The sequence below is a fragment of the Oryctolagus cuniculus genome, chromosome 17 (genome assembly GCF_051225735.1).
Source record: "Oryctolagus cuniculus isolate XC-2025 breed Fujian yellow rabbit chromosome 17, ASM5122573v1, whole genome shotgun sequence".
NCBI lineage: Eukaryota > Metazoa > Chordata > Mammalia > Lagomorpha > Leporidae > Oryctolagus > Oryctolagus cuniculus.
The window spans coordinates 19,106,683-19,133,639 of record NC_142883.1 but is presented as its reverse complement, the minus strand read 5'-3'; the positions used below and the strand labels follow the sequence as shown (position 1 = coordinate 19,133,639).

At 50.8% G+C, this 26,957-nt stretch overlaps 1 protein-coding gene across 2 annotated transcripts; it reads right to left on the bottom strand.

Annotated features, from left to right (window-relative positions):
* Positions 1 to 228: 228 nt before the first annotated feature.
* Positions 229 to 26,438, bottom strand: LSM12 (LSM12 homolog). Of its 2 annotated transcripts, XM_089316958.1 has the most exons (6): positions 26,164 to 26,438; positions 24,294 to 24,427; positions 4,058 to 4,167; positions 3,285 to 3,587; positions 2,578 to 2,704; positions 229 to 1,869 (listed from the first exon to the last, which is right to left on the bottom strand). In XM_089316958.1, exons 1-6 carry the CDS (start codon positions 26,285 to 26,287, stop codon positions 1,777 to 1,779), a joined length of 891 nt encoding a protein of 296 aa, XP_089173084.1. In that variant the 5' UTR covers positions 26,288 to 26,438; the 3' UTR covers positions 229 to 1,776. The 2 variants fall into 2 exon arrangements, with proteins under 2 accessions (XP_089173084.1, XP_017204711.1); XM_017349222.4 differs by lacking the exon at positions 3,285 to 3,587 and having other exon boundaries at positions 26,164 to 26,431.
* Between the last annotated feature and the right edge of the window lie 519 nt (positions 26,439 to 26,957).

Genomic DNA, 26,957 nt, shown 5'->3' with positions numbered 1-26,957 from the left:
GCCCGCATCCGTGCCCTTCTCTCCCCACATCCCACCCACACGCGGCTCTGACCCGGGGCTCCTTGGCAGATTACATACTTGGCACTGCATTTCTGAGTTCTTGGGGATGGAAAATGAGGGTAGAGAGCAAGAAGCAGAGAAGGTCAGGAAGAGGTCAAACGCGACAGACAACCCCACCTTAGCCCCTGCCTCTGGGGCCTCTGAGCACGCACAAACCCGAGACATGAGTGATGGTTAAAAAAATTTGGGTTTTATTGTTTTTGCTAAACAATACTAAAAAAAAATTTTTTTTTACTTTGAAGGCAGGGCTTGAATTATTTAATTTTGATCCATTTATTTAATTTTAAAAAAAAAAGGAAGGGGAAAGAGATCACGGCCAAAAAAATAGTAGTTACCCCCACCCCATCCCCAAAGCTCTAGCCAATCCCGTGAGCATCACCCCACCCCACTTGGCGCCTGACGCTCAGAGGGTGGCACGCCCGGCCCCTGACACTGCCCTTGAAGGCACAGGGCCAACGGTGCCAGTTTTGGCTCTCAGCAGGTTAGTCAAACCAGACAAACTGGTGAGCTAAAGTCCAAAAATTCTTTCCAGGTTTTCTGCCCATTGGCTGAGCACATACAAACTGCCATCAGCTTGTAAGACTGGGGGGGAGGGGGTTTAAGAGCAGGAGAGTGGCAGAGGAGAGAAGTCTAGGTCACCGGAGCCTCTTCCTGGGCTAGCGGCTCTGGATCCAGACTCAAAGAGAGGTCGCGGTGATGGACACCAAGTTTCTTGTAAAAGAAAACCATCCCTCGAGGAGGAGGAGCTAAGATGTGCCATGCAAAGAGTTCTTCCCGCAGAGGCACAGGAGAAAGGGCAGCGCGCGCTCCCAGCGGAGGGCGTGGCAAGGAGGCTCTTCTAGTACCATGAAGTAAGACAAGAGGCAGAGAGAATCCTGAGGTCTGGGCCAGATGTGAGACTGCTACACACAGGTCAAACTAAGAAGCCGTCAGGAACCCTCAAAGCCAAATCCCGGCTGCACACACTGGCTCTACAAAGTGCTGCAGGAGATTCAGGCTGTGAACCAGGTTGAGGTCAAGGTCACGCTGCCTAGCTGTGGGTGTTGGGGAGGGTATTACATTTTATTTTCAGAGGGATGAGGTGGGAAGAGTGGCCATGATCTAGTAAAAAGAGACCTGCAAGAAGCAGAAAATATTTAGAGAACATTTTAATATATATTTTCATATATATATTTAAAGTTAAGAAAAATAAAACTAATTCAAGCCATGCCCTGTGCAAAAAAAAAAAAAAAAAAAAAAAAGGAAAAGGGAAAGAAAAAGAAAACTTTAAAGTGAGACCTCTGCCTGCTGCTCTGGTCTCAACGTAAGAGTCACAGTCAGCTTGTTATTTTTATTTTGGAAGAAAAGATGTAAAAGTTTCTTTCAATCACTCAGAAGGCAAACGTAGCCACTTATAAAAACAGAACGGCAGGAACAGACTAGGAAGGGAAAGGCAGGAGGGAAAATAAAATTAACAAGGTGACTGTTCCAGGAGGGCTGTGAAAGGACATGGTGGACCGAAGTCTGTTAGTCAAGTAATGATTCAACTTTTAAATTACTCTCTTGTTCTTTTTTGTTGGGTGTTTTGTTTGTTCAAGTCTAAGATTTGGAAACGCTGACCCTCTGTTAACAAGAGCCAACAGGAAATACAGGATCCCTTCCCTCCCCCGGCCTGCCTCCGCCGAAGCCACCGCCCCTCGGGGCTGGATGCTGGGAGAGTCCTGGGCGCGTGTGGACTCAGGAGGACAGGGCAGCCTCCTTCTGTGGTTGCTGGGCTTGTGAGCGCTGCAGGATCTTTTGGCTTTCCACGTCTCTAAAATGCTTTTCAACCTGAAAGAGATCAAGGTGGCCAGTCAGGAAGGGAGGCCGGCAAGCAAATCTCCCCAACAATCTAGGCCAAGCTTGCGCAGAACCTGGCCTGCTTGGGCGCCTTCCCCTTGCTGTCTACAAGGCAGGCAGAGGCCTCTCTTCTCAGCCGCATTTTTTACAGCTTCAGCCAAATTAACCAGAAATTGAACATGCAAACTAAAATATAAAATAAAATGGAGATAACTATGACCCAGACTACTGCCCCCTTCCCACAGCTGCAACGGCAACCTATTCATTCCAGCCAGCTCCTCTAGCAAGGTGCCTGCAGCCAAGGGCCCAGCCTGGAAGGGACGAAGTATTGAGGCCCCAAATCATGGAATCACTGGACCACTTCCAAGAGCCCTGCGGCGAAGACCCCGAGGCGGAGCACTTCACCCCGCACTGTCAGTGGTCCCAGCCTCGTCAGGCCCCGGTCACAGCTGCAGAGCCCACAGTGCAGGGACACGAGGCAGGCACTGCAGCGGAAAATGCTGTTCTGACGCGCGAAGGTGAAGGCGACGAGCCCCCCACCCCACAGCACCCTTACAGCTGACGAGCCCCTCCCCCCCACAGCGCCCTTACAGCTGGCGAGCCCCTCCCCACCACAGTGCCCTTACAGCTGATGAGCCCCTCCCCCCCACAGTGCCCTTACAACTGGCGAGCCCCTCCCCCCACAGCACCCTTACTTACTATTTTGCGTACATGGCTCAGTGCACTCCCCTCTTTGCCTTTACAGTTTTCCACTTGATATGGGGGTGTAATAACAACTTCTTCCATGACTACAATGTTTTTTTCTTGCCATTTACAGTCTTTAATGCTGGAAGAGAGCAGGTGAAACGTTACCTCTTGGGGCATCCCACAGCTCCCGCCTGATGTAACTCCCGAAGGCGGGCCCAGGCTCTCAGGTCACCTAGCAGCCACAACTAGAAGCCAGCAGCCCGCAGAGGAAGAACAGCCAGAAACATTCCCTGGGCACCACTGGCTACGAAAGCAACGGAACGGATGCACGTCTATTCTGAGGACAGCCCACGAGTGTTACTCCAAAGCATCAGAGACCTGGAACCATGAAAAATGTGGCAGTTGCAGAAGTCCAAGCCAAATCCAGTTACACATCAACAAGTAAGCTCAGGCTACGGGTCCAACTGCGCTGGCAGCTGAGACAGAGCGCCCATCGTTTCTATCAAGGGGCACACAGCAAATGTTTTAGGCTTGGCAGGCCACGTCTCCATCACAGCCGTCTCTGTCCTCATGTGCCAAAGCTGCTACAGAGCACCCATAAACACATGCGCAGAGCTGGCCCACTGGCACGTTTTCCAGCCCTTGGCCCCGGGAGAAGCAGAAAGGCAGGACAAATGCCCCATCTTACGGCGATCCGCCCTCTGCTCCCCACCACTCACAATGGCAGCTGCTCCTCAGACTGGTTCCCCTCAACCAGCAGACAGCTGGGCACCTGCCAGGCTGGGAAAACCCTGTCTAGTTCACACGTGGGGAAGCCCAGGGCAGCTGATGCGAACAGAGTTCCTTCACACACCTGAAAACGCTCAGACACACCACGGCCTCTAACGGCTCTGATGCCAGCTGCCATCTGTGCACTGGGCCAGGCTGGTGAGCCAGGGTAACAGACGGCAGCGGGAGCTAGCGGGGATGTCAAATGTCCCAGCTTTGCAGCAGCCAGGGAAGCCAGGGGAGTCCAATGACCTCTGCTGTGACAAAATGTCTTTTAGGAGGTGGTAAGAAGGTGGCCTTCTGTTCTCTAACTCCCTGTGTGCATTCCAGTGCACAACTGGGAAAGTGCTGTAGATAGACTTTCCCTTTATAAAACCACTATCAACTTTTAGAGAAGGCGCAGAAACAAAACAACAAGAGAAAGAGATCACTAGCGATAACCAGGGACCACAAGACCTGAAGGGTACTCTTAAGGGTAATTTAATCCAAAAGTAGGATTTGCCGGCGAGAACTGAAGCCCAGAGAAGATACGTGACCACAACCACACTATCCTGTGCAGAACAGGAGGAACCATCACCCCCATCTCTGGCTGCCTGGCTACTGCCAATGCAGCCCCCGGTCTCGCCAACAGACTTCCAGGCAGACAACCGCCCGAAGGCTGCCGGCACACAGCTCAGCCAGGCAGCCTCCCCCGGGGACGAGGGACCCGCGCTCCCCAACTCACGTCTTGTGGATGGTCTGGAAGAGCTGCTGGCCCTCTAGGGAGACGCCAGCACTGATTGCATAGGCCTGGCTCAGCTTCTCTTCCTTCTCCGTCCGCGCTTTGCTGGCAAGCTGAGGTGGGGGAGAGGAAAGAGACTCAGAGACGCATTCACCACCGTCCTGCCTGATTGGCAGCTCCAAGCCGACGAGAGAGGCCACGAGAGAGCAGTGCGGCAGATTCGGGCTTCTCAGAGTTCAAAGGTGAAACAAACAGCAAACCCCACGACATACCTGAGCAGTGACTGCTGCTTCCCAGCCGACACCCCTGCCCCCTCCTGTACTTACTGAGCGTCTGCCACGTGTCACCTGTGTCGCTACGCTAGGTTAGAGACACCGTGAGGATGGGTGAGGGAACAAAGGCCTCAGCAGGAAGCTGGGACAGTGTAGTGCTGGCAGACAAAGCAGGACGACAGCACGCAACATGACGGGGGCTGTTGGTTGGAAAAGTTGGTCAGAGATAAAATGCGTTTATTGCTGTCTGAGAGAGTTAAGGGTTTCTGTCAACTACTGCGTCAGCAGTGCCTCTACCGGACAGAACGTGAGGCTTCTGAGCCCCGACCTGCCCAGCGGCATTCCGTGAGCTCACGGGGCAGCACGTAGGCACCTAGGCCTCGAGCACCTAACCACAGATACTGTCCACCTTCATTGGAGCCGATGGCAACCCTGTAGTGCTCTCCAGGAAAGGGAATGGGCTGAATTCCTTTACTGCCCTCTGCTGGAATAATCACGAACTGCCCAAAAGAAGCCCTAGCAAATTCTGGAAGTCTACTAACACTTGGGAATTCCTCCTGCCAGGGTGCGTACCTGTCACTCCCCTGGCCCTGGAGCACACTTCTCATTCCCACCCACACTACTAGCTGCCAAAGACCCCGGAAATATAAATCTTTTTGAGCGTGAGACGAAGAAATGCATGGGACACGGCAGTTAGAACTAGAGAGGCTGACAGCACCTCAAGCAAATGACCTGGGGAATTTCCAGACCATAGAGATCCACAGCTGCAGATGACGACGGTGCCACACAGTATGCAAATACACGGCCAGGCACATGTGACCCACAACCTATCCCCAAACAAATACAAAGAGGGGTGATCCCTCCAGCAAGTCCCAAGATGCCTGGAATGATTAAAGGCTGCAATCTGCTTCTACAGTGATCCTTCAAGCCATAAACCAACACAGTTCTAAGGTGGGGGGGGGGGGGATAGACAAAGCATCTGGTTCTTTACTGACAAAAGCAGCACTTCATTAGGGCTTGGGTTTGAGTGTAAAGAAGAGGAAGTCTTCCGTGAGGTTCTGGGGAGCTGGGCTGGCTCACAGACTGTCTGGGATGGTGGGGTGGGGGAGCTCAGAAGGGTGACCTCCCTCCCTACGGGGAAAGAAAGACAAAACTGCTCCTGCCTCGCTGTGGCCTCCTGGACGTGGACAGAGGCACACAGCACCACAGTATCTGACAGGACGTGGACGGGGCACACGGCACCAGTATCTGAGTAACCTTTCAAGGCTGGCTGCCTCTCTGGCCTCATCAGGCTACGATTCGGCAGAGAAATAAACGCACAGCGTTGACAGCACTCCAAGCAGCAGCAACTCCAACTGTAACAAGAAAGCCTCATGGCCTGAACACACACAGCTCCTATGGAAAGAGAACTGCTGATATTTTAAGCAAAACAAGCAACGCTTACTTAAGCAACAAGAAAACCCTGGTAACAAGGAGGTTCCTTGAGTCTTGCTTTCCAAAGGCTGCCTTAGAAATCTGGAGTCTCCAAGGAAAGCAGGAAAATCCGGAGGGTAGCAGAGCTCCTGGGAAGCAACGAGTGGCCAGGCAGTCAGGAGTCTCAATCCCTCCTAAAAACACGTATCCCTGAAAATCAAAAAAACCCCACGCCGACAGTGGCCCTAACAAAGCTGCTTTTATAAAGCTTGTGTAGACTAGTCAGAGTAAGATGTCCTCATCAGCCACATCACAGCCTAAACACATACTGCCCATTCAGTAGGAGAGGAGCTGGCTCAGGAAACCAGGCGTCTATGCAGAATGTTTAAGAATGGAACTGACAAATGAAGCTGAAAGGGAAAAACAAAAGGCTGGGGGAGGAACCACTTTTGAAATTTTTCCAGAAGCAAAATAAAAATAAAATGGATATAAATCTCACCCACAGTGATTGTTTAGTTTAGACAGAACGAGTGACAGCTGATATGTTGGGTATAGAACACCGATGCCAGAACACACCTCCTGCCCCTCTCGCCCAAAATGCCACCGTGCAATCTCCTCTAGACTCTGAAAGCAAAGGAGACGGCCCAGGTGATTCTCCATTTGTAGCCAGAACAAACAGAACCCAGTGCTAAATGATGCTAACGGCCTGACTGGGAGTCGGCAGAAAAGCTGGCCACACGTTCCCGTTCACCTCCACATCCCCGCTACCCTACTTGCACCTGCGACTGTTTCAGGGGCCTGGACTCACTGCAAACCCGAAACCCCCAGTTGTCAGGTTATAGGCGTTCTTTTTTTTTTTTAAAGATTCATCTATTTGTTTGAAAGGAAAAGTGGCAGAAAGAGAAGGAGACAAAGTGATCTTCTATCTGCTGGTTCACTCCCCAAATGCCTGCAACAGCCAGGGCTGGGCCAGGCCAAAGCCAGGAACCAGGAGCTCCTTTCTGGTTTTCATCCGGGTGGCAGGAACCCAAGTACTCTGAGCTATCCTCTGCTGCTTTCCAGATGAATTAGCAGGGATTACCAGGGCAGGGGCGGGGTCACAAAGCCTGACTCCACAGGGGGTCTTTCCATTCTGAAAAACTGCTTTGGAAAGTTGTACCACAGAGTTAACTTCTTCCACAGACAGCCTCACAAAGAGAAACCACCAATGTGGTTTCTCCTCACACCTGGGGGTCAGGGGTAGGCCTTTGGCTTAGCAGCTGAGATCCCCACCTCCCACATCAAAGCACCTGGGTCAAATCCTGCACTCTGGCTCCTGGCTTGAGCTTCCTACTACGCAGACCCTGGCTCCTTCGTAGGAGGCCTGGATTGGATTGTGTTCCTTGCTCCAAACTTCCACCCCAGCCCAGCCCCAGCTCCTGTAGGTATTTGGGAAGTAAGCCAGCACATGGGAGCTCTCTCAAAATATTAAAAAAAATTTTTTTTGCCGGCGCCGCGGCTCAACAGGCTAATCCTCCGCCTAGCGGCGCCGGCACACCGGGTTCTAGTCCCGATCAGGGCGCCGGATTCTGTCCCGGTTGCCCCTCTTCCAGGCCAGCTCTCTGCTATGGCCCGGGAGTGCAGTGGAGGATGGCCCAAGTGCTTGGGCCCTGCACCCCATGGGAGACCAGGAGAAGCACCTGGCTCCTGCCATCGGATCAGCGTGGTGCGCCGGCCGCGGCGGCCATTGGAGGGTGAACCAACGGCAAAGGAAGACCTTTCTCTCTCTCTGTCCACTCTGTCAAAAAAAAAAAAAAATTTTTTTTTTTAATTGGTAGTTAGAGGGGGAAGGAGATTACCTTTTTATTTTCGGGCATGAACACACACATAGAATGTGCATAAGCTTTCTTTTGAACAGCAAATAATGACCACTCTACCCTCAACTGTCATACGAATCTAAATTTTCCATATACTTTTGTAAACAACTATGTATCTACAAACAGTCCACTTATTTCCAGTTGGTCAGTTCACGGCTGTTGTTAAACTGCCCTAAAAGCTGCCCACAGCAGACACGGTGCAGGGTGTCCTTTCAGGTTGAGGAGGCCATCAGGACCACAATGTTCTTTAACCCAATGGCTGTCACCCACATATTCACAATTTTTTTTTAATTGTATTTATTTATTTGAAAGAGTCACATAGAGAGAGGAGACGCAGGAAAAAGAGAGGTCTTCCATCCACTGGTTCACTCCCTAGTTGGCCGCAACAGCTGGAGCTGCGCTGATCCAAAGCCAGGAGCCAGGAGCTTCTTCTGGGTCTCCCATGTGGGTGCAGGGGCCCAAGACCTTGGGCCATCCTCTACTGCTCTCCCAGGCCATAAGCAGAGAGCTGGATAGGAAGTGGAGCAGCCGGGGCTTGAACCAGCACCCATATGGGATGCCGGCTCTGCAGGTGGCGGCTTTACCTGCTATGCCACAGCACCAGCCCCACATATACTCACTTTCAATGCCAACAAGTTAGCCAGGTGCTGGCCTTGCTACCACTCAAAACTGAAGTATCCCAAAGTCGCTGCCTGCAGCACTGGCATCCCATACAGGAGCCAGTTAGAGTCCTGGCTGCTCCTCTTCCAATCCAGCTCTTTGCTATAGCCTGGGAAAGCAGCGGAAAACGGCCCAAGTGCTCGGGCCCCTGCGCCAGCATGGGAGACCTGGAAGAAGCTCCTGGCTCCTGGCTTTGGACCAGCCCAACTCCAGCCATTGCAGCCATTTGGAGAGTAGACCAGCAGATGGAAGACCTCTCTCTCTCTTCCTCCCACCCTCCCTCTGCCTCTTAAATAAATAAATAAATCTTTATTAAAAAAAAAAAATGAAGCACTAAGTGGTTAGCATCTCAAATAATAAAAGACACCAAGTTTAAGAATACACTGGGTTCAGACAAACCAAGTAGCACAAACCTACTTCATCTCTGTCACTAAGGTGTCTGCGGCTTAACCAAAACGACCGCATGTGACAACCAGTGTTTTACCTGCTCCCTTCATGTTGTACAATTCCCAGTGGAAAAACAGAACTCCTTATCTACTAACTACTGCTTCCTCCGGCGGCCATTTTACATGCACCGCCTTGATGTGGGCAAAGGGGAAAAGCACATCAACGTCCAAAGCTTCTAGTCACACCTGCTGCTGGTATTGGAAGTGAGGGGCTCGTCTCTTCCTGCACTCCAGCCACAACAACAACATCCAAGCAATGCGCACTTCACCTTGTTATTCAGTCCCCAGCTGAGCCAGCACAGGTGCTGTGGGGACCCCCAGAGGGATTCCTTCCGCAGGGCTGATACAAGAAGGCAGAGCCCAGACAGCAACCTGCGGGATGTGACCTACTGACTCCAACAAGCCTCTCTGACTCTGTCTTCTGAGTAGCACACTGTCCAGCCAGCTGCCCTAACTGCAGCTGCCGCCCGCAACTGCCCATGCTGCCTGCAGGCCCAGCGGGGCCGAGCGATGGCAGGGCAGCGTGGTTACCAACAAGTCATCCTCAGGGCCCTGGCTTGCTCCTGCTGCTTTAAATCTGGGGCAGGCTCTTAGAAAGCTCTCATTCTTAGCCAGCAACAAACAGGCTCTCAAACAGTTCTAACAAATACCAGCATCTCCAAGTCTCCCTGTTCCCTGGCTGAACGCACCTGCTGGGAAGCTGCTAATAAAATCCTCAGATAGCTGGGAACTCAAAAAGCTGCAGGACCCCACTTGAAGCTGTGCCCTAGAATACATAACGACGAATCAAGCGAGAACGGTCGAGCCAAAGACTGACAGTGAGCGCTAAAATTCTAAGCCAACCTCAGCTGAGTAAGAGTTTACACCTTGCCTTGCTAGACACCAAGCTACACAATTTACATATACGAAACAATCAATCCTCACAATTCTTGAAATAGGGACTGAAATCATTCCCACAACCCAAAAGGGTACAGTGTGGATTTGAACCCAGGCAACTGGATTCCACGGCATGCACTTAATCACCACACTACACTTAGGCAAGTCCACCTATGGGAAGTGAGGCCCACTTAAGGTTGAAGACATAAGCCAATAACGATAGGATTATTTCCCAGATCCATGCTCTTCTGATGTTCCAAGACTAGAGAAAGTCAGTCAAACAAGTCTCCTGCATGTGAATGCTGGGACACGTTAAGAGCTTAGCTGGGGCCTGGCACTGTGGCACAGCGGTTAAAGCCACAGCCTGCAGTGCAAGCATCCCATGAGGGCGCCAGTTCGAGTCCCGGCTACTCTACTTCCAATCCAGCTCCCTGCTAATATACCTGGGAAAGCAGAAGATGGCCCAAGTCCTTGGGCCCCTGCACCTGCATGGGAGACCCGATGAAACTCCTGGCTCCTAGCACAGTCCCAGCTATTGCAGCCATTTAGGGAGTGAACCAGAGGGTGGAAGATCTTTCTCCTTCTCTCTAACTCTGCTTTTCAAATACATAAATAATTTTTTTAAAAAAACAAGGAGTTTAGCTATGATGAAAAATACTGCAAATCCACAGGGCACATTACTGCCCCCATCTCTAAGAGTACACAGAATACTTGTAAAAACCATCACACTGCTACCGCACAATACAGAACCAGATTCAAGTCACAGTCAGCACACAGTATAGGCAAAATTTCATCTTCAACCCAGTTTATAACAAAAAACCTGGAAATCAGCCAAGTCAGTAGTTTTTGTTGGTTATCTGTAATCATGTCATGAAATACTACTCAGAGCTACAAACAACAACTGAGCCTACTGGGCACCAACAGAGTAACTTCCTAGTCCTGTGACCCTGAAACCATATTGCCGTCAAGCCCACCATGTGGCTCTGCCAGAGAGAACACTGGCTGGGATAAATGCTGAAATCTGACCTCAACAATCTGGCTCCAGGAACATCCACTGAAATTAACTTCAAAGGAGCCATGTCCCAGTGTGGCCCGGGCCGCACCACTACGGAGACGAGAAAGCACGAGGCGAGCCATCAAGCACTGCGTGAACACCAGAGAACGCTGTAACAGCATCAGTACAGAGAAGGCGGCGTTTGGGTCATTTCAGAAACATCGGCACAAGCCAATGAGCTCACACTGCCTCAATGTTACCACATAAACTGGTTACCAACAGGAAGAGGAACACACCTGCCATCTCACTGAGTTCCCCATCTTCTGGTTTTACTCTGTAAGTCGCTAAAGGGGCCGAAAGAGGCCATCCTCCCAAAAATAACCAGAAAAAGTTGAAAATGCCTTTAATTTCATCATCCAAATGGGAGGCCCCTTGTGTGGAGTAACAAAGCCGATTTTATTAGTGACAGAGCCATGTTCTGTTTCTCCTGGGCTCCAGCTCAATCCCCTGCCCACCACTCACCAGATGCAGCAATCCGAGCAAGACATGCAACCTCTCCTGAGACTCAGTCTGCTCGTCTGTGTGCTGGAACATATCCCAAAGGGTGATGTTGGAGTTTGGCAAAATACACACATAAAGCCCTAAAACCAATACTGACACTTAACACACAAAAGCACATGAAGTGGGGCTGGTGCCTGCAGTGCAGCATCCCATAAGGCCCCAGCCTGAGTCCCACTGCTCCACTTCTGACTCTGCTCTCTGCTGTAGCCTGGGAAAGCAGTCAAAGATGGCCCAAGTGCTTGGGCCCCGCACCTGTGGGAGACCCAGAAGAAGCTCCTGGCTTCGGATCGGCACAGCTCCAGCCGCTGCAGCCAACTGGGGAGTGAACCAGCAGATAGAAGACCTCTCTGTCTCTCTCTTTCAAATAAATAAATCTTTTTTAAAAAATTATGTGAAGTAACAGATACGTTAATTAGCTTGATTTATCCATTTCATAGTGTGATATATCCACACTAAAACATAACAACAGGGGCTGGCGCTGTGGCATAGCGGGTAAAGCTACCACCTGCAGTGCCGGCATCCGATATGGGCGCCAGTTTGAGTCCCAGCTGCTCCACTTCTGATACAGCTCTCTGCTATGGCCTGGGAAAGCAGTAGAAGATGGTCCAAGTGCTTGGGCTCCTGCATCCATGTGGGAGACCCGGAAGAAGTTCCTGGCTTCAGATCAGCGCAGCTCTGGCTGTTGTGGTCATCTGGGGAGTGAGCCAGCAGATGGAAGACCTGTCTCTCTCTGCCTCTGCTCTGCCTCTCTGTAACTCTGCCTTTCAAGTAAATAAATAAATATTAAAAAAAAAAAAATAGTGATGGGGCCGGCATTGTGGCGTGGCAGGTAAAGCTGCCACCTGCAGCACCAAGAACATATGAGAGCTGGTTTGAGTCCCGGCTGCTCCACTTCCAATCCAGCCCCCCACTAATGCGCCTGGAAAAAGCAGCAGCAGATGGCCTAAGTCACTGGGTCCCTGCACCTGCTGGGAGACTGGGATAAAGCTCCTTGTTCCTGGCTTTGGCCTGGCCCAGCCCTGGCTGTTACAGTCATCTGGGAAGTGAACCAGAGGATAGAAGATATTTTTCTCTCTGCTTCTTCCTTTTTGTGACTCCAGCTTTCACCTGAGAAGGCAGCAAATGATTCAAATGCTTGGGGCCCTATCACCCACATGGGAGACCCGGATGGAGTTCCCAGCTCCTGGCTTCAGCTGTTGTGCATATCTGAGTGTACCAACAGATGAAGATCTCGGTCCCTCCGTCACTCTGCTTTTTTGAATAAACAAAGATTTAAACAAAAAACCACGAGCACTCTGGCACAGCAAGTTAAGCTGCCACCTGTAATGCTGGTACCAAATATGGTGACTGGTTCTGGTCCCCAAGAACCCAGCCACTCTACTTGCAATCCAGATTCCTGTTCACACACCAGGGAAAGCCGCAGAAGATGGCCCAATGGTATATGGGTCCCTGCCACCCCTATCTGAGTCCCAAATGAAGTTCCATGCTTCTGGCTTCAGCCTGACCCAGCCCCAGCTATTGTGGCCATTTGGAGAAGGAGCCATTTGGAGAGGGAGCCTGTGCACAGAAGATCTCTTTCTTTGTAACTCTGATTTTCAAATCAATAAATCTTTAAAGAAAAAACAAAACTGTTCCCACAAGTAACTAATGAAGGTCATACGCATCAGCCCAGCTTTTCAGTGCGCCCCAGCCTACCTTGCTGGGCGCTCGGCAGTGTGCGGATCCTTTCACTTTCCAGTGCAGGGACAGTCTGCTACGATCTCCAGGACAGTTTCTGATATTTATCTGTACCAGGCTGAAAGTTCCAGTTCTAGAATTTGCATTTGTTCTTTTCTCCACGCCTGTTCTCTGACAGGAAACGGAACCTTTCAGAACGACCCTCTCAGCGCAGGGGCTGACACTGCTTAGGGCCCCTGTGTCCTCGTCAGGGTACTTGGGTTCGTTTTACCTCTCTTCCCAATTCCGCTTCCTGCTAACGTGCACCCCAGGAGCAGGAGGTAGCAGGTGATGGCCCAAGTCCCTGGGTCCTTGCTACCCACATGAAAGACCTGGATTGAGGCCGGCGCCGCGGCTCACTAGGCTAATCCTCCGCCTAGCGGCGCCGGCACACCGGGTTCTAGTCCCGGTTGGGGCGCCGAATTCTGTCCCGGTTGCCCCTCTTCCAGGCCAGCTCTCTGCTGTGGCCAGGGAGTGCAGTGGAGGATGGCCCAAGTGCTTGGGCCCTGCACCCATGGGAGACCAGGAAAAGCACCTGGCTCCTGGCTCCTGCCATCGGATCAGCACGGTGCGCCGGCCGCAGCGCGCCGGCCGCGGCGGCCATTGGAAGGTGAACCAACGGCAAAAAGGAAGACCTTTCTCTCTGTCTCTCTCTCTCACTGTCCACTCTGCCTGTCAAAAATAAAAAATAAAAAATAAAAAAAGAAAGACCTGGATTGAATTAAGGGCTCCTGGCTTTGGCCTGGTCCAGCCTCAGCCGTTGGAGGCATTTGGAGAGTGAACCAATAGATGGGAGATCTCTCTCTGCCTTTCAAATTAAAAAAAAATTTTTTTTTTGAAAAATTAAGAATGTTCCTCTCTAAACACAATACCACTACTGACTTGCCATAAAGTTCTTATTTCCAACTGCCCCCAGGTCAAAATAGCCAAGTACAGCAGTGGCCATAACACACCTATGGCACAATTCTGCCAACCAGTCCCATGGGCTCAGCAACCTGCCTTTTCAGGTGGACAGCAACTCTCTCTACACCCCACGGTGCCAGCTCTCTTGGGAACTAAACCCTTGGCCTACCAAGGGCCCATTGAGTCACCTGGCTGACATGTTCTGCAGCCCAATCTGAGTCACGAGCCCTGGCCTGCAGCACTGCCATCTCCTACGACAGCTCTGGCAGGCTGACCCCCAAATTCTGCATGTCACTGAACCAAAGAGCCAGTGATTTCTTTATAACGGCACTCAATCACTCTCCCTCTCTGATCACATCTGACACCATGCCCTCACGCCCTCAGCCACTCAGCAGTGCCTGGCTGCCCTTTCTGCCTCCCACCTGCATCTTCAGGACACTCTACAAGAAAACAGCTGGCTGCTCAGAGCCAGAACCACATCTTACTGGTGGAGTCTCACCAGAGACTATGGCCTTGACAACATACTATAGCAAGTGAATCAATGTTATAGCCTTTTTTTTTTTTTGAAGATTTATTTATTTAAATTAAAGGCAAAGTTACAGAGAAGGAAAGAGAGAGATTGATCTTCCATTTGCTGGTTCAATCCCCAAATGGATGCATAGGCTGGGGTTGGGCCAGGCCAAAGCCAGGAGCTGGGAACTCCAACCAGGACTCCCCTGTGTGCAAGGACCCAAGGATTTGGGCCGTCCTTTGCTGCTTTCCCAGATGCATTAGTAGGGAGCTGGATGGGAAGTGAAGCAGCTGGGACTCGAACTAGTGCCTATACGGAATACCAGCAGTATGAAGCAGTAACTTAACCTGCAATGCCACAACTTCAGCCCTAAGTTCTAGCCTTTAGAAGCAAAAAAAGTTACATTCAACATAAATGTGTTTGTCCTAGATAAGTGATTATTTCCCTTCCCACATTTGCATACCTTCTGCTTCCTACCAAAATACACACACCTAAGCATAGGGTGACCAGGCCATCTCTGACTCTGGCCACATCTCAACACACCAGGGTCAAAATACAGCCAGGGGCCCAGCTAACTGGTTAGACCCATGAACAGAGGCAACAGAGCAGTAGTTATCAACTGCCCCAGGAATCTACTCATACTTCAGGTTTCACCCTCGAATCACCAAAAAGTCACAGTGAACCTTACCTGTGTAACTGGGAGAACTCAAAAAATAAAGTTAGTTCTCTCAGTCTGACATGAACCCTAAAGGTAAACTGACCAAGGTCAGTTTTCTTTAAAAGTGACTTTTGGGGGGGCAGGTGTTGTGGCACAACTTACAGGAGGGTGTCTGGTTTGAGTCCCAGCTACTCCAAGCTTCCAATTCCACTTCCTGCTAATGCACCAGGAGGCTGCAGAGGAGAGCCCAGGTCCTCGTGTCCTTGCCACGCTGTGAGAGTTCCTGACTCCTGGTTTCAGCTTGGCCCAGCCCCAGCTGGGGTGGCATTTAGGGAAGGAACCAGATGGAAAATCTGTTTCTCTCAGTCACTCTGCCCTTTAAATTAATAAAGCTTTAAAAAACAAAACAAAGGGGCCAGCGCTGTGGCATATTCTAACCCTAATAAGGTTAAGAATCCACCTGTGACATTGGCGTCCCACATGGGTGCCGGTTGGAGTCCCGGCCGCTCTACTTCCGATCCAGCTCCTCCTGATGGCCTGGGAAAGCAGCAGAGGATGGCCCGAGAGCTTGGGCCCTCCCACCCACGTGGGAGACTAGAAGCAGCTCCGGGCTCCTGGCTTTGGCCTGTTCTAGCTCTAGCCGTTGCGACCATTTGGGGAGTGAACCAGTAGATGAAAGACTCTCTCTCTCTCTCTCTCTCTCTGTAACTCTACCTCTCAAGTAAACACATAAATCTACAGAAACAAAACAAGTGAACTTTGTGAAAACATTCATGAAGAATGGATGAGCTAAGTCAAGAGTCTTGGGCACACTGGAGATCCATCAAATTCTCCATCAGGCTCATTCTCCTCTTCCCCTTACCGATGCCCAGATCTGAAAAGCAGTGCCGGAGATCAGGTTAGTGAGATGCCGCAAAAGCCAAAGCAGCTGCCAGGGTGTCTCCACCTGTTCCCCAACGTTGTAAAGGGAGGGCCCAACTCTGGGAAACAGGAGGAACTTGGAAGGGGACATCTGCTTTCAGAGAGGAGACTGACACCAGACTGTGACCCAACAGTGGTACAGCCAGCTGGCATCTTCCATGAGATACCTGCTATGGCTCGGACCCGGTATGCTCCCTTAGAGGTCCACATGCTGGAAGCTTCTTGCCCAGTGTGACAGGGTGGGGTTGGCAGAAGCTTTACAAGTTAGAGCCTAGTGGAAGGTATCCGATCACAGGGCCTCATCCTCATGAATGAATTAATGCTGGTGTTGCAGAATGAGGAATCTCAACGAAAAAACACTTTTAATTCTTTTACTTTTTCATCGTCTTAACTTTACCAAGCCCCTCCACCCCTAAGACCTATCTCCCAGATACCATTTTTCATTCAGTGGCAGCCAATTCATTCTCCAGTACCAGTGACCAACAATAAGCTCTCGGAATCTCTTCTCCCTGGTTCCACCTGATCACTCATTTTTTCCTGCTAATGAATAAATGGGGAATAAATGGAAAAATAAAGGCTGGCGCTGCACCTCCCCCTGCGGTGCCGGCACCCCGAGTTCTAGTCCTGGTCGGGGCGCCATATTCTGTCCCGGTTGCTCCTCTTCCAGTCCAGCTCTCTGCTGTGGCCTGGGAAGGCAGCGGAGGATGGCCCAAGTGCTTGGGCCCTGCACCTGCATGGGAGACCAGGAGGAGGCACCTGGCTCATGGCTTCGGATCAGCACAGCTCTGGCCATAGTGGCCATTTGGGGGGTGAACCAATGGAAGGAAGACCTTTCTAAAAAAAAAAAAAAAAAAAGAAAGAAAGAAAGGAAGGAAGGAAGAGAAAGGCTGACAAATCAGTGAGTATCCTGGTAAGAGGTGAATGCCTCTATTCTGTATTACCTGTGGATTTCAATTTTCCGTGCTTCATCTCTTCCTGCCCACCAGCCCCCACCTACATCTCCAGGAAAGTACCCCCCAGGGGCCACAGTTGTGATGAAGCAAGTTAAGCTGCTACCTGTGACCCCAGCATTCCATACAGGCACTGGTTCATGTCTCAGCTGCCCCACTGCCAGCCCAGTTCTCTGATAATGTGCCTGGAATAAGCAGCAGCAGATGGCCCAGGTGCTTGGGCCCTTGCCACCCACGTGGGAGAGGTCTTCCTCCAGGTGATGAAGGTCCTGGCGCCTGGCTTCGCAGCCATTTGGGGAGTAAACCAGCAGCTGGACGATCTCTCGGTATCTCTCTCTCTCCTATCTCTGTTAACTCTTTCAAATAAATACATAAATCTTAAAAAAAAAAAAAAGTATCATCCAACTCTGCAAAGTGATGACTTCCATCTCATTCAATGCACTGGAAGTGTCCATTAATGGAGACGGGCCTTGGCTGTGTCTGAGTTGCCACCCGAGATTCTGAGAGACAGAGAGCACAGCCTCCCAGGTTCTGACTGCTCATCTAACCACCAGGTCTCAGGCAGGTGCTCAATTAATGGCACCAATGACAACCCTCCTTTGGAAATTCAAGTAATTCTGGTCATCAAAAAGGGGTTTCTTAGTAACATCTTTTAAAGACATTGTACACTGGGTTTGGTATTTGGTGAAGAGGTTAAGATGCCTCTTGGGACAACGACATTCCTTATCAGAATGCCTAGGTTCAAGTCTAGACTCCGCTCTGACTCCAGCCTCCTGCTAGGATCACCCAGGGAGACAGCAGGTGACAGGCAAGTTCATGTGTCCCTGCCACCCACATGGAGACCCAGGTCAAGTTCTAGGCTCTTAACTTTGGTGTGGCTATCATGGGCATTTGGGGAGTGAGCCAGCAGAGTTTCTCTGTTTACACCTGTCCCTCTGCCATTCAATAAAAGGAAAATAAATTTAAAAAAATTTTGGGGCCTGGTGCTGTGGCACAGCGGGTTAAACCCCTGGACTGAAGCGCTGGCATCCCATATGGGCACCGGTTCTAGTCTCAGTTGCTCCTCTTCCAATCCAGCTCTCTGCTATGGCCTGGGAATGCAGTAGAAGATGGCCCGAGTCCTTGGGCCCCTGCACCCGCGTGGGAGACCCAGAAGAAGCTCCTGGCTCCTGGCTTTGGATTGGCGCAGCTCCGCCTGTTGCAGCCATCTGGGGACTGAACCAGCGGATGGAAGACCTCTCTGTCTCTACCTCTCTCTGTAACTTTTGTCTTTCAAATAAATAAAATAAATCTTAAAAAAAAAAATTTAAGACATAGATGCTCCACTTCCAATCCAGCTCCCTGTTAATGTGTCTGGGAAAGCAGTAGAAGATGGCCCAACTGCTTGGGCCCCTGCACCAACGCTGGGGACCCAGAAGAAGCTCCTGGCTCCTGGTTTTGGATCGGCACAGTTCCGGCCGTTGCAGCCATTTGGGAAGTGAACAAGTGGATGGAAGACCTTTCTCTCTGTCTGTAACTCCACCTCTCAAATAAATAATAAACAAAATCTTAAAAAAAAAAAAAAAAAAAAAACAATGACCTGGGTTCAAATCTCAGCTGTATCACTTAACAGCTGCATGACTTGAAGAGTGTACCTCATCCTCCGTGAGGCTCAGCTGACTCCTCTTGTGAGAGGACAACTGGATCCACACCACACAAACTCCTGTCATGAAAACACTAGTTCCTATGCTATTAGCCATCTCATCACCCTGCATGAGCCTTTTTGCTTTCTCCTCTAAAAGAAAACAAAAACTGTCTAACACACAAGCTGGTTGTAAGGATGAAATGTGCCAAGGCTCTTTATGAACATAAAGCACTAGGAAATCCTGGGCATAGTCCCCAGCACAGCTTACCCTAATGTCTTGTGCAAAATATGTTTTCAGGGAAACATGTCAGGCCCAGCGGTTAAGACACTGGCATCTCACACCAGACAGCTGGGTTTCAGTCCTGGCTCCGCTCCCGACTCTGGGAAGCAGCAGGTGACAGCCTCGGTGGCTCGGTCCAGAAAACTGGGAGCACTTTACAGGGGAGCATGTTCCTGTGGGGAAGGTTCAGCTAACATCGCACTGCTGGGGACACACATAAGGCTTCTTGGCATGCAGTGAATCACCAATCAGAAGCAAAGCAGGGGGCCGAGGTTCTGGCACAGTGGGTTAAGCCACCTGTTGCCAAGCCAAAAAGGGTTCCTGTCCCAGCTGCTCTGCTTGCAATCGAGCTTCCTGCTCATGTGCCTGGAAAGGCAGGAGATGATGGCCTAAGTATTTGGGTCCCTGCCACTCACGTGGAAGACCGGGATGAAGCTCCTGGTTTCAGCCTGGCCCAGATCTGTCCGTCGTGGCCATTTGGGGAGTGAACCAGAGGATGAAAAAGCTTTCTCTTCATCTCTCCTCTCTGAGCTCTTTCAAATAAATATTTTAAAAATAGGCTGGCCCCACGGCTCACTAGGCTAATCCTCTGCCTTGCAGCGCCAGCACACCAGGTTCTAGTCCTGGTCGGGGCGTCGGATTCTGTCCCGGTTGCCCCTCTTCCAGGCCAGCTCTCTGCTGTGGCCAGGGAGTGCAGTGGAGGATGGCCCAAGTGCTTGGGCCCTGCACCCATGGGAGACCAGGAGAAGTACCTGGCTCCTGCCATCGGATCAGTGCGGTGCGCCGGCCGCAGCGCGCAGGCCACGGCGGCCATTGGAGGGTGAACCAACAGCAAAGGAAGACCTTTCTCTCTGTCTCTCTCTCACTGTCCACTCTGTCTGTCAAAAAAAAAAAAAAAAAAAAAAAAAAGAGGAGGGGCTGGCACTGTGGCATCCCAGGTAAAGCCACAGTCTGTAGTGTCGGCATCCCATATGGGTGCCAGTTCGAGTCCAATCTAGGTCTCTGCTGTGGCCTGGGAAAGCAGTAGAAGATTGCCCAAGTGCTTGGGCCTCTGCACCCACATGGGAGACTGGGAAGAAGGTTCAGGCTCCTGGCTTTGGATTGGTGCAGCTCCAGCCATTGTGGCCTTTTGGGGAGTGAACTAGTGGAAGGAGGACCTTTCTCACTGTCTCTCCCTCTCACATCTGTAACTCTACCTCTCAAATAAATAAAATCTTTAAAAAAAAAAAAAATAAACAAATGAAAGCAAAATGGCTCACTTCCAAGAACTTGCTGAGCTATCATTAAGTATTTCCTTTAAAATGTAGGCACTGGGGCCAGCACTGCGGTGCAGTGGGTTAATCCTCCGCTTGCGGTGCCGGTATCCCATAAGGGTGCTGGCATCCCATATGGTGCAAGTTCTAGTCCCAGCTACTCCTCTTCTGATCCAGCTCTCTGCTATGGCCTGGGAAAGCAGCAGAAGATGGCCCAAGTCCTTGGGCCCCTGCACCTGCGTAGGAGACCCAGAAGTTGTTCCTGGCTTCGGATCGGCCCAGCTCCGGCCTTTGTAGCCATTTGGGGAGTAAGCCAATGGATGGAAGACCTTTCTCTCTGTCTCTCCTCTCACTACCTGTAACTCTACCTGTCAAATAAATAAAATCTTTAAAAATAAATAAAATAAAATGCAGGTGTTTTGTCCCAGAGGCTAAGACACCTGTGTCCTGTATCAGAGTATTAGCTGTAATAGTCAACTCACTCCTCACTCCAGCTTACTGCCAACACAGACTATGGAAGGCAGCAGTGACAGCTCAAGTGACTAGGTTCCTGTCACCCACTTGGGAGACCTGGATTTCACCTGGCTGCTCACTTCAGTACACCTAGCCCTAGCCATTGTGCGCACTGGGGGAGTGAACCAACAGACAGCGGCTCTGTCACTCTCCCTCAGCCTCTCAAATAAATAAAAATTTACTGAGCTTTAGAAGACAGCCCAAATCCTGGGGCCCCTGCAGCTGCGTAGGAGACTTGGAAGAAGCTCCTGGCTCCGGATTGGCAAAGCTCCAGCCGTTGCGGCCATCTGGGGACTGAACCAGCAGATGGAAGACCTGTCTCTCTGTCTCTACTTCTCTCTGTAACTCTTTCAAATAAATAAAATAAATCTTTAAAAAAAATTTACTGAGCTTACAAAAAAAATTAAGGCTTTCTGTCCCATTCCCTCCTGTGTCAGTACAGAAATATCCAGTTTGTCAACAATGTGAGCGCCTGATGGTGCCAAGCCCTGGAAGCTACCAGCGTGCAAATACCGCTCCCCAGCCTGCGGCATCCAGAGCTTCATGCTTCCAGCAAATTTCTTCCAGGCATCTTAGACTACTTTGGTTCCCTTCCACAAGCTTAACTCATCCTCCATCTTAAGAAAACCCCAGGTCTATGCTATTAGAGACAAGATGAACTTCTCCTGTCACTCAAGGAACACCTAAACAGCCACCCAGAGGAGCTGTTTGCAGTACCAGCCCAGCGGGCTCTCCCGAATTCTAAACGAACCTCAAGGAGATCTGGAAGGTTAGCTTCAAGGGAAAGTCTATGTAGCTTACACATAAACATCTCTGCAAACGGCAGAATGAATAAATGAAATCCAAAGATAACCCTCCAACCTAATTTTAGTTTTCAGTTTCTGACTCTTCTTCCCAGCAAACCTTTTCCAAGAGTTGGCAGGCGTCTTGGAGTAAGACAAGTGAAGATTTCTGTTACTCCCCAGCTCTCACTTCCTGCTGCTTTCTGAAGTAAACAAGTGGCTTACAACAATGGCAGTAACCAGCCTAAACTGACCAGCAGACAACAAATCCTAAAAGCAAAAATAATCCACCAACAACCAAGAGCTGCTTGTATCTGAGAGCAGACCTGACAGAACAGCTTCACAGCTCCCACTCGGCCACCCCACCCGCACGGCCCCAGCCCCTCTAGGAGGCGGCACCTGCGGGTCACGGCAGCAGAAATCCAGTATCTTTCAAATGTGAGAAAACCACTGCTCTTCCAGTTTCTGCCCTATGGTTAACTGAAGGCCCAGTGACTGACTCCTCGTACCCTGTGAATACCAAAGGAAAACTTTCAGACTCTTTTTCCTCTTTAATGTACTGGGAATAAATAATTTCATTTCAAACCTTTTAAAAATTTCATAAGCTAACAAAGAACTCTCCAAGAACTCCTATGCTTTGGTAGGAGGTAACTAAGCCATGGGTTAAAAACTCAACGTTTCCGATGTTGTGGCATAGCGGGTAAAGTCACCGCCTGCAGTGCCGGCATCCCATACGGTCGCCAGTTCTAGTCCCAGCTGCACCACTTCCAATCCAGCTCTCTGCTGTGGCCTAGGAAAGCAGTAAGATGGCCCAAGTCCTTGAGCCCCTGTACCCGAATGGGAGACCCAGAGGAAGCTCCTGGCTTCGGATCAGTGTGGCTCCAGCCATTGCAGTCAATTGGGGAGTGAACCAGCAGATGGAAGACCTCTCTCTCTGTGTAACTCTGACTTTGAAATAAATAGATGAATCTTAAAACAAACAAACAAACAAAAAAACTCAAGGGCCAGCACCGCGGCTCACTAGGCTAATCCTCTGCCTGCAGTGCCGGCACTCCGGGTTCCAGTCCCGGTTGGGGCGCTGGATTCTGTCCCGGTTGCCCCTCTTCCAGGCCAGCTCTCTGCTGTGGCCCGGCAAGGCAGTGGAGGATGGCCCAAGTGCTTGGGCCCTGCACCCCATGGGAGACCAGTAGAAGCACCTGGCTCCTAGCTTCGGATCGGCACAGTGCGCCGGCCATAGCAGCCATTTGGCGGGTGAACTAATGGAAGAAGACCTTTCTCTCTGTCTCTCTCTCTCACTGTCTAACTCTGCCTGTCCAAAAAAAAAAAAAAAAAAAAAACACCTCGAGGCTTCAAGGATGGAAAACCCTGGATGTGACAACAGCCTTCAACATGAAAATCAAGACCCCTCCCAATCTGTGCCATTGCTGAAAAGCGTGCAGTCTGCCCCTGTGAAGAGAAGGGAGCTCCAGGCCTGAGGCAGCTGCACCTGCTACCCTCCACCGTTTAGCGCTTCCTCACCTGGCTGTTGAACTGTAGGGGACAGATCACCTTCCCCACAGTGCAAGAGAATATTCACTGTTATGAGACTTCTCTAGAGGGAAAATCTCCCAAGAAACTTAACTAAGGCAGGCAGCTGCTACTAACGTTCATTCTCCTCCAACCAGTACGAAGGCGCCTACTCTGAGCAAGGCCCTGCGTATTCAGTAGTGAACGCAACAGGCACGGTTCCCACCCTTGTGGAATGGTCTGGTGAGACAGACTCAGAAGAGTAAACGACGTGTAAGCACAAAAAGGCTACAAAGCGGGTCATCTGAAGCCCCTCCAGCGTCGGAGACCTCTGCACAGGCTTCCCAATGTGCAGCAGCAGCTCCCCCCTCCCCTCCCAGTGTCCCAGCTGGAAGCTTAAATGATGTGGTCACCTCAGCTGTGAAAGACAAGGTACTAGGAGAAAGAATGACAGGGGCAAATTGCTGTAGCCTGGGTGATCAGCGAAGCCTTCTTAGAAGAGGCGCCATTTAACCTGAGTCCTGATGGAGAGGACTCAGGCATTCCTTACGGAAGAGCGTGTCATGGCCAGCGCTGTGCCGTACTGGGCTAAGCCTCTGCCTGCAGTGCCGACATCCCATATGGGCACTAGTTTGAGTCTCAGCCGCCCCACTTCCGATGCAGCTCCCTGTTAATGGCCTGGGAAAGCAGTAGAGAATGGCCCAAACACTTGGGCCCCTGCACCTATGTGGGAGACCCAGAAGAAGCTGCTGGCTCCAGGCTTCGGATGAGCCCAGCTCCGGCCACTCCAGTCATTTGGGGAGTGACCCAGCGGGTGAAAGACGTTTCTATCTGTCTCTCCCTCCCTCTGTAACTCCATCTCTTAAATAAATAAATAAATGTAAAAAAAAAAAAAAAAAAGAAAGAAAGAAAGAAAGAGCAGTCCAAGTACAGGTTACAACAGGGCTTGGGCATGAACTCCGTAACATGACCTCCGGCTGAACTGAGGAGTCAACGGTGTCTCGGGGTATTTATGAAATGCATGAGGTCTGTATACCTTAAGTAAACAGCTTCTAAGAAAGGATCCCAGAGATCAGTCTGTTTATGCAAGATTAAAACACTCTAAACATTTGTGTTAAACCTCAAAATTCAAAGACAAAAATGAAACTCTAAGGCAATGGCTTTTTTAAGTCATGAATCCCTCTGAGAATATGAAACATATTCCAGGATCTGCACCCAAGAGACACACATGTTCATGTACGCAGAACCCCACATATACACAACCGCAGGAGCGGCACAGGCAACAGCCCCATCCAACCCCCCCACCACCAAATTTTCATGAATGGACTCCAGGCTTCAGGAAAAAAATAATAAAAAAGCCCCCTTTCCCAAAGGACAAAAGCAAGCTCTCAAGTCTATTTGGGCATTAAAATATTTCGACTGACAATATCCAGGAATAAAAAAGAAAAACTAAACAGAGACGACAGGCAACGTAGGCATCACCGAGAGTCAATGAGACATCTTTCCTACCATTTCGGGTGCCAGGCCTGCCCGTGAGTCCTTACCTTACTGACATTGAGTGAAGCTAGGGGAGGAGGGGTTTCTGTGCGGTCGTTAATAATTTCCACTTCTGAAACATACTGTAAGTTTATAAGCAAGATGTCTGCGTGGTTGGGCTTTCCGCTGGAAGAGGGACATTCTGGTGAGAAAATAGAGTTAAGGAAAATAGGGCAAGCAGAGGCACGGACACGTCCCAGAGGAGACACAGAATCACAACCTACACCGCGGGCGTAACGGGCATGCCACAAGCGAGAGGACCGGACAGAACCACAGCTCTCCTCCTGGGCCAATCTCAACCTGTCCCTTTCCTCCTGCCCAAACCCAAAAGTCTGCAAACTTCTCAAACCCAAATCGGAAGGCACAGAGGGGTTTCTGTCACCGTGTCTGCAGGCTTTTTAATGCCCTGTGTGCGCTGTCTGTTTTGAACCCATGAACCACAAAGAAGACCCAGAACCTTCTGTTCTTATTACAGTGCTTCCTATGGTGCTCTCTTTACTTTTTTCAAATTTGGGATTTCCCAATTTGCAGAGGAAAAAATACAGCACTGGAGAGGAAATTTACCTAAGGTGACCTCACTAGTTAATCTGTTCACTCATTCATCTGCTCATTCACTCTCCAACCACTTACTGAGGGCCTGCGACATGCCAATTAAAAACAGGGTATTTCCTCGTTCCAAGACCCTTCCAACGAAACCACTGGTGTAAAAGGCCTTATCTGCTCCAGGTATGACCTCTTGCCTAAAGAAATAAATACATCAAAAATAAAAGCGACTGCTGTTCTTGTAATTAGAGAGGACATCTTCCTAAGCTAGACACGTACACCTAGTGGCTAAATCAATTTAAACACTTGCCACCAAAGACAATAGCCTCAGTAGGAAACTTCATTTCGAAAGATGCCATAAGGGACTACTCCTCAAAAACAACAAAAATTCAAATAAACCCACCTGTAGCTCAAATTAAAGGGGACGCGGTGGCACGCTTATTCCAACCAGGAAGTGTTTGTTGCCAAGGCCGAGTTTACTGGATTAATTCAGAAATCATTTCCACCCCAAAGAAGCAGGCCGCCTTTTCCAGCGTACCACCCCTCGTTTCAGAAGGGAGGCTACTACAGTGGAGAAGCCGGGACTCCCGTGCTGACTGAGCAGGAGAAAATGAGCTCACCCTTTCACCTGGAACCCTCACACTCTTAAGCCCCCGGAAGAAGTGCAAGTTCTCGGTGGACCAGGTTTCCAACGTAAACCGCCCCCAAACAGCAACTGCAAAACGACCAGGCCACCTAAAGATCAGCCCACCCCACCGACGGCACCATGCACACACACGCACAAGCCCCAGCTCACACACAAACTGTCCTGCAGTTACCCCCTCTGCACGCAGGAGCCCCTGGGTCACCATCCCACCGCTCTCTCTAGGATCAGGTTCCCATCAGGGGACACCCCTTTCTAAATTCTATTCCCCTGCCCTTCCAGCAGCTCCTTACCTACACACCCCCTCCACCTTTGATTTAACCCGCCCCCCTTTCCATCCGGGCTCCGATCCCCGGCCCCCTCCCACTACCACCTCCTTCCTAAGCACGGTGTCCCCCTGACATAGTGTTCCCCCTCCGGAAAGCCAACCGCGTGTCAAAGCCCCCTCCACCCACCCGCCTTCGGTCGGGACCCAGCTCCCAGAAGGGTTGGGAGACAGGATCCCCAAAGCGGACCGAAGGGCCCGCGGGAGGGGGAGGGGAGTTCAGGGCCGTGCGCATGCGCCCCGGGCGCCGCGGTAGCCGGTCGCCCCTAGGCCCGGAGAGGGCCCCAGCCGCCGCTGTCGTCCCCCACCCCACCGCCGCCGCACCTACACGCCGGCCCGGCCTCGGGCTCCACGCAGGGAAGGATACTTAAAGCCAGCATTTTGGACTGGTAGTCGAAGGCTACCACCTCGCCTTGCAGCCGCTGCTCCTGGCACGTCCGGCACGACACCTGGCTCCCAACGCTGAAGTACTCGCCCGGAGGAGCCGCCATCTTGGGAGAGCAGCCGCGGCCGGCGGCGGCGGCGGCAGCAGCGGGCGAAAGCCGGGCCCCCAGTGTGCGCCGCGACGCACGCAGGGGCGTGCTGACGTCACACGTCTGGGCGTGGTCTGGCGCTGGGTGGGGCGGGAGCCTAGGTGGAAAAGGAAAGGAGAGGAAATAAAGGAATCTGAATCCGGTAATAATGTTTGTGCAGCCGCTCTCGCTGGATGAAGTGCGTGTAGGGTCCATTTTAGAAGCTGGAGATAAATGGCTCTCGTGAAATGAAAAGAAAGAGGAGGCGGCTGTAGTCTCCCTTAGGTGCACACCTTGCACACAAGAGTTGAATGAATGAACTCTCCCATTGTACGTATGAGTCGGAAGTCCAGAGGACTTAATGAGACTTGCTCAAGATGATTATAATGAATCACAAAGTGATTGTGGGAAGCACATTGGCTATAGAGTTGGATAAACCGGAATCTGAATCCCAGGTCTGCCTTTTTAGTAATAAGTTATATGACCTTGAGCAAATTACTAACCTGACCCTGTTTCTTCTTTGGCGTGTGTATTATCACTTATTGAGCCAACACCCTTTAAGGTAGGAACCCATAGCCTCGTTTTACAGATGAAGAAGTTAAGTCTTGGGCTGGCGCTGTGGCATAGTGGGTAAAGTCAACCCCATATG

Excerpts from the sequence above, each read along its gene's own strand:
- LSM12 (XM_089316958.1), bottom strand. The coding sequence starts at position 26,287 with ATGGCGGCTCCTCCGGGCGAGTACTTCAGCGTTGGGAGCCAGGTGTCG. Across the intron at positions 24,428-26,163 it reads GTCCAAAATGCTGGCTTTAA|AATGTCCCTCTTCCAGCGGA; the intron begins GTATCCTTCCCT and ends TTTTCTCACCAG. Across the intron at positions 1,870-2,577 it reads TGAGCCATGTACGCAAAATA|GTTGAAAAGCATTTTAGAGA; the intron begins GTAAGTAAGGGT and ends GATCTCTTTCAG.